Raw genomic sequence first — 7243 nt, 5'->3', positions numbered from 1 at the left:
TAGCTAGCTTTCACTGCAGCGTCACCAGAGGTGTAGTCCAGGGTATACGCTGGTATACGGCGTATACCTACTTATTTTTCAGTCAGCATTGCGTATACCCACTTCTAAATCCCCCCTGATGCGCATCATTCAGTAATATCTGTGAGTCAGATTGCCTATTTTCTTCCTCGGGGATAGTGAAGCCATGACCCACCCTCCTCTGCCTCTAATTGGCTGGTACTCGCTGCTTTCACTGATTAGATTGGTTAACTTTAGGCATGAGGACTGATGAGCCAATCAGAGGCAGAGTAGGGCGGGTCATGCCGAGGAAAATATCGCTAATACCTCAGGTGCCAGTGAAAAAAAAAAAAAAAAAACTCAGGTGCCGGTGCCACTTGACTACGATAACGGCAGCAGACCAAACAACGGATGAAGAAAGGACACAAGCGGCGGTGTGCCACCCCAGTTGATGGAAGACATCATTCTGAGGTAAGTTTTAAGGTGGTTTCCAAATGAATCATTATTTTAAACTACTGGCAAATTGCCAGTGACTGCACATTTAGAGGAGAAGAGATGTTGCCGCCAATAGTTAGTGCGAGTCGGCTAACGTTATGAAGCTAGCTACGTAGATTGGGATAATGTGGGGAAACCGGGGCATTGTTTGTTTTCAGTAAGTGTTTAATCAACCCAGTTCATAAGAATTTCATACCAGACTGATGAAACTGATTATCTCAATGTTTATGAAGCTTGTTTATTATTGTAAAGGTCTAAATTATAACGTTAGCCAAGTTACTAAGCCCTAAATTATAACATTAGCCAAGTTACTTAGCCCTAACTAACCTATATGATCTAGTTTAATTGCATAGTAGCTAAGCTGGTAGTTGATTTTTAAGTAAGTTAAAACACAAGAATGGGGACAAATAGTTTAAGATTCAGCCTAAAACAATATTGAGGTCTAATCAGGCTGTCTTATTTTGTATAGGGACAGGTAACCATGAAAAGGAAGGGAGATATTGCAGACTTTTTTGTAAAGAGGCACAAATCAGGCCCAGATCAGGCCCAGGCAGACCCCACCCCTAAAACCAGCAGCCCTGGCAGCTCTCAACCGGGAGCTAGCCAGGCAAGTCAGTGTGAGCATAGAGAAGGATCCAGTCTACCACCACCAGGTCAGAACACACAGGCAGTAAATTGCATCTCCAGTTTATTGAAAAGTGAAGCCTCACACTGTAACAAAAGGTGATTTTGACAGATTAAGCCTCATTTTGAATTTCTGTGTGATGTTATTTATTTTATTGCCCTTCTATTTATTTTGTCTGTATCCATGTTTGTTTTTTACAATGCTACTGTTATATAACATTTTGTGTTAAATTTGTTGTTTTTTTGTTAAATAAACTCTCCCAAGTATTTCACTCACTAATCTCCTGTATGCTTCAGCTTCACTTGCTGAAAATATTTCCACTTGGTTATGCAGATTGTTAATGTAAAGAGGGGGACCCATGTCTTGCTGATGACTATTGTGATCACAGTAGTGTGTGTGTGTGTGTGTGTGTGTGTGTGTGTAAGTGTGTGAGAGAGAGAGAGACAGGGAGATGCATAATTAGTTTTGTTGTTGTCTGTAGACATCAATAATGACTGGCCAGACCTGTGGAGTGCTAAACAAACAGAAGACTTCAAATCCAAGAACCCCTGGTTGGGATCCAAAAACAAAAAATTGGGTAAGTTTAGGTAGATTGCTAGTTTGGGTAACTTCTGAAACAGTGGGCACAGATAACTTTGTGTGTGTGTGTGTGTGTGTGTGTGTGTGTGTGTGTGTAAAGGACCATGCACACGTACAGCTGTGGATACAGGAGTAGTTACATTGTTTGTTTATGCTTCGCAGGATGTCTGGTCTGTAGCAGTGTGAACTCCATTGGGATCGACAAGGAGCAAGGACAAGGTGTATCGCTCTCAAGAGAATGGATGAACTTTGAAATTCAAGTGTCTGGCCAGGGAAGTAGAACAACAAGTTTGTCAATCTTGAGAAATAAGGTGAGGAAACATGCGTTGTCCAAGGCCCACACTCAGGCTGTGAAGGTGGCAGAGCAACAGAAAGAAGCTGCCATTGAGAATGCAGTGGAGACTATGACTGAGTCCTACATGAAGGAAACTGAAGCTGTGTTTCGAACAGCCTACCATCTGGCCAAAAAGAACCGACCCTTTTCTGACCATGAGAGCCTCATTGAGCTGCAGGAACTGAATGGTGTAAAAATGGGCTCAATACTTCATTCACGTTACAGTGCAACACAAATAATACAACATGTTGCTAGTGAGATGCAGAGCAAAATCATCAGTAGCATTATAGCATCATCCAGTAAGTTAGCTGTCCTAATTGACGAGGCATCTTCTTTAAGTCACAAAGCTGTCATGACAGTTTCTATTAAAGCATCAATTCAAGAAGAAAGCCCTGAGTTCATATTCCTGGAACTTGTTGAACTGGAAAATCAGAGAGCAGATGGCATATTACAGGCGTTACTCACCTGTTTAACTAATGCTGGCTTTACAGAAGAGTGGCTTCATGAAAACTGGGTAACATTTGTATCTGATGGAGCCAGTGTCATGCTAGGAAAGAAGTCAGGAGTAGCAACCAGACTGACTTTGAGATTCCCAAAGCTTTTTGTATGGCACTGCATGAACCATAGACTTGAACTTGCTGTGTCAGATGCAGTTGATGAGGTAAACTCTGTCAATCACTTTAAAACTTTTATCCAGAAGCTATACTCTCTGTATAGTGTGTCAAACAAAAATGAACGTGAACTTGTTAATGCAGCAGCTGAAGTAGGCTCACAACTTCTTCGCATTGGCAGAATCTTGGATGTACGCTGGGTGGCCAGTAGCTTTCGGACTGTTCGTGCTGTTTGGACATCCCTGGGAGCTCTTGTGCAGCACTTTAAAAATGCTTGCAGTGATGAGATGAGGTCCACCAAAGAGAGGCAGATGTACAGAGGTTTGTTAGACCGTGTTCAAAGTCCAGAATTCATTTGTGACCTTGGCCTCATGTACGACACTCTCCATGAACTAAGTCTCCTGTCACAGGAGCTTCAGTCTCGTTCTATAACGCTCCTCAGAGCAGAGCATCTGCTGAAACGCTCAATCAGAGTGATCCAGTCATTCAAAGAGAGTCCAGGTGAGAAATATAGTGAGGCTTTAGAAGCAAAACAGACTGGGGAGTATCGGTCTATAGCCCTGAAAACAAATGCAAAGCTGAAGTCTATCAATCCAGGCCAGTTCTTACAAAGCCTTGTGAACAATCTGGAGAAACGCTTGTCTTTTGAAGATGAGACCATCATGGACCTCAGCATCCTTGATCAGAGTAAGTGGCCATCAAAGCCCAGCATCCGCCATGGTGAAGAAAAAAGTTAAGCGACTGTGCAAGCGATTTAACTTGTGCACAGACCAAGCACTGAATGGGATGCGGGACCTACTGGAAGAGCCCAGTAGTGAGCCCAAGGACCTAAAACCACTTATGAACTGTATGAAAACATTCCCTGTCGGTACAGCAGAGTGTGAGAGGAATTTTAGCCTTATGAACAATATAAGCTCAGACAAGAGGGCTGTCCTTCTGATCTCAAACATATCAAACTTGATGATGATTAATATCAACGGCCCACCAACTTCCAAGTTTGATCCTAGAAAATATACAAGGACCTGGTTGAAGAGCCATCGTGCTGCCTCTTCGGTGCGTTCTAGACAGTGCAGTGTGAAAGCTCCTGCAGAAAGCAAATTTGTCTGGAATATACTGTAGTATGAGCAAAGGTCAGAAACCCAGTGCTGGGTTGAGAGAGTATATCACTGTTGATGTGTTGTTAATGCATATATTTTTGTTAATTGTTAACTAAATATTGTTGTAACATATTTTGTTGAATGATTTACCGGTAAATGAACATGTTCAAAACAAAGCATATAGCAATATGAACAAGGATGCATTGTCACCTTCAGATTTGAAGTATTTTATTTAAATAAATGTGCAAAAAATAATCGAAACACCATTTCCTGTTTGCCTCATGATAAATACATTTTACATTCATCCAGGCTGCTCTTGTGACCAGTAGTAACTACAAACTGCTCCTAATCAAGTCATGATCATTTTATAATAGTGTGCAAGTAGAAATTACATATTTTGGGGTAAACTAAATCATAGTCTTACATGTCACTGTTTCTAAAACAGGGCTTTTTTCTGGACTACTTAAAAAAAAAAAAGGTGAATACTGAGAGTATACCCACTTCTCCAGGGACCACTACACCACTGAGCGTCACTGATGTCTCGGCTGTGAGTAAACACAGACTGCTGTTTCTTCAGACCCGCCAACAGTTCATTCACCTTCTCTCATCTCCGATGTCCTTGAAAGTTGTCATATTTGTCGGCATGAAGACTCACATAGTGGCGACGAAGGTTATATTCTTTCAGCACTGCAACATGCTCTGAACACACCAAACATACAGCTTTCCCATTCAATTCCGTGATTAAATAGGATGACAATTTTTCTTGGAACACTCTGCGTCCACTTTTCTCTTTTTTGACAGAGACATATTGGGGCAATGAGGGTGCCAAAGCACATAATGTTAAAAGTAGAAGCCGTAATAAATATCGCGGGCAAAACAAAGTAGCTCATTGGCTGCACGTGCTTGACCTACTTGCTCTGCCCCGGTATAAACAGTTTGCTTGCTTAACACAATTGCTATTGCGCCATCCAGTGGACGCAATTGGAACAGCAGTTTATTTTATTGAAAAATTGCAGCGCATTTTTATACTAAATTTTTTTTTTTTAAATAATCTCGCGGGCCGGATTAAACCCGTTTGCGGGCCTGATCCGGCCCGCGGGCCGTACGTTTGACACCCCTGTTCTAAATGTTCCATTGCCATACAGGCTGGCAACGTTCTTATCCCTTGCTTGCTAGCTAGCTAGCCAACTACGGCTAATTTACAGCCACGTCAAAAAGAATAACAACAGTAGCTGCATTTGTTTAAGCTGTTTTCTAATGACATTTATTTGGATACATCCATAACAATGAGCTAATGAGGCGCGATTTCGCCTGGCATAGAAAATGTGCTCTCTCGTCAGGACACTGTTGTTCAGAGGAGCTAGCCAACAACCCAGCTAACACAATCACTTCAAACACTGAAGCTGTAAAGACTGCAAAATATCTATACTTTGTTTCGTTTGACCCTTTTCAATTGACATTTCTTTATATATATCCATTAAAATGATGCCAGCAGATTCATGATTTCGACTGGCTGAGAAACGCTGCCTGCCTGTCTGTCTCCCGACCACTACACGTTCATGACTATCTGACAGCTGGAGATCGAATTTGAATATTTAAACAATGTTGCAAATGTCGGAGAGACAGACAGCACGGTTTATACACATCTCCGCTGTTGAAAACTACGTGTTATTCTAAAAGAAATGTGAGAAAATGTCTAGATGCTTTTTATAGTGGAGATCAAATGTATAATTTGCCTGGCTGGGTTGATGAGACAGTGGATTGCGCAGTCAGATGGAACAGAGTAAATAGGCCTTTTAATTTCATAGATTTAGCGGGTGGTAATTTGTGGAATAGACACCGGTTCCGATGCGCTTTTAACCAATCAGTATTCAGGATTAGACACCCGTTGTATAATGTACCCCTGAGTGGCGCAGTGGTCTAAGGCACTGCATCGCAGTGCTAACTATCCACTAGAGATCCTGGTTCGAATCCAGGCTCTGTCGCAGCCGGCCGCGACCGGGAGACTCATGGGCGGCGCACAATTGGCCCAGCGTCGTCCAGGGTAGGGGAGGGAATGGCCGGCAGGGATGTAGCTCAGTTGATAGAGCATGGCGTTTGCAACGCCAGGGTTGTGGGTTCGATTCCCATGGGGGGCCAGTATAAAAAATAATAATATATATATGTATTCACTAACTGTAAGTCGCTCTGGATAAGAGCGTCTGCTAAATGACTAAAATGTAAATGTATAAAATACAACAATTACTTCTAATATTCCAACAGGACCCTGGTGATTTCATTTTACCGTCTGGTTATCGGAGGCTGTTGTATTACATGTGACATCTTGTTTTGTCACTTACTCTCGCTCTTGAAGCCTGTATGAAATGTCAAATATAATTGTGTAAAACAAGTTGATTGTTTTGCTTCTCAGGTGCTGCGTTTGGAGCTCTCAACGGGCTCAGCATGGGACTGTCAGAGACCAAAAACATGGCTTTGTCTAAACCAACCAGCTTTTCACAAAGTAATGGTATTTTGGAGGCTGTGATTAAGTTGGATCTCCTTCATAAATTATTTTTGGTTTTGAGACACAAAGCAGATTGAGTTATATTAATCTCAATCCCTTTTTCAGTAGAATTTAATTACTCATTCAGGTATCAACCAGCAGAGGACAGTCTTTACCCATTTGTTCAGTGTGAGTCAAAATATTTCAGTTGGCTAGTTGATAAGTCTCCAATTTGTCATGCCCTCCATTATGATTGGGGTAGTACAATGATTTCAAGGGTTCCATTTGAACTTTCTAAATATATTTAAATGTATCTATATGGGTAATAATGTTTAAGCAGCAGTCAGGATTTTGGCCCAACGCAATCTTCTTATAGGTTGCTTGAGCAATCTGCAATCTTTATTGATTCAGTAATAACTCCAAAAGGATAACCACCTGAAAGGTTAGTCTTGTCTTGCCATTACAGATATGAGGTCATGATTTGGGACTTAAATCTAATCAAAGTATACTTTGCGCCACACAAAAAATAAAAGCTAAATCATCTGCATACATAATCTGACCACAGGAGGCTGCTGAGGGGAGGACGGCTCATAATACTGTCTGGAACGGCGCGAATGGAATGGCATCAAACACATGGAAACCATATTTTTGATGTATTTGATACCATTCCACTAATTCCTCTCCAGCCATTACCACGAGCCTGTCCTCCCCAATTAAGGTTCCACCAACCTCCTGTGAATCTGACTTGACATGGTATGACATTAATCCATGATTAAGTCATAGTGAGGATCTCACTCTGATCCAAATGTAAACTACTGATAGGATCAGACCACTGCTAGAGAGAGTGGGAGAAGCACTGAATTATACACATTTAAATTAGCTGAAATTGATTCTCACCAAACCTGTAAGCTGAACTTATAATGCTGATATGCAGTACATCGTTTTCCCCAATCAGTATCAGTAATAACACATGGTTCCATGGAAACTAGATATAGTAGGCCTATATGGTGTGGTTGTGTTGTA

At 41.6% G+C, this 7243-nt stretch overlaps 1 protein-coding gene across 1 annotated transcript; it reads left to right on the top strand.

Moving 5' to 3' along the window:
• Window positions 1-3378, top strand: LOC121579314 (E3 SUMO-protein ligase KIAA1586-like). The gene is made up of 4 exons (XM_045206573.1): window positions 1-468; window positions 962-1145; window positions 1599-1694; window positions 1859-3378. The coding sequence occupies exons 1-4, from the start codon at window positions 409-411 to the stop codon at window positions 3376-3378; spliced, it is 1860 nt and encodes a 619-aa protein (XP_045062508.1). The 5' UTR covers window positions 1-408.
• The last annotated feature ends 3865 nt before the right edge of the window (window positions 3379-7243 follow it).

Source organism: Coregonus clupeaformis, chromosome 1 (genome assembly GCF_020615455.1).
Source record: "Coregonus clupeaformis isolate EN_2021a chromosome 1, ASM2061545v1, whole genome shotgun sequence".
Classification (NCBI taxonomy): Eukaryota; Metazoa; Chordata; class Actinopteri; order Salmoniformes; family Salmonidae; genus Coregonus; species Coregonus clupeaformis.
This window is presented reverse-complemented; position numbering and strand designations above follow the sequence as displayed.

Coding starts and splice junctions, on each gene's coding strand:
- LOC121579314 (XM_045206573.1), top strand. CDS start 409: ATGAAGAAAGGACACAAGCGGCGGTGTGCCACCCCAGTTGATGGAAGA. Junction 469..961: donor ATGGAAGACATCATTCTGAG/GTAAGTTTTAAG, acceptor TATTTTGTATAG/GGACAGGTAACCATGAAAAG. Junction 1,146..1,598: donor ATCCAGTCTACCACCACCAG/GTCAGAACACAC, acceptor TGTTGTCTGTAG/ACATCAATAATGACTGGCCA.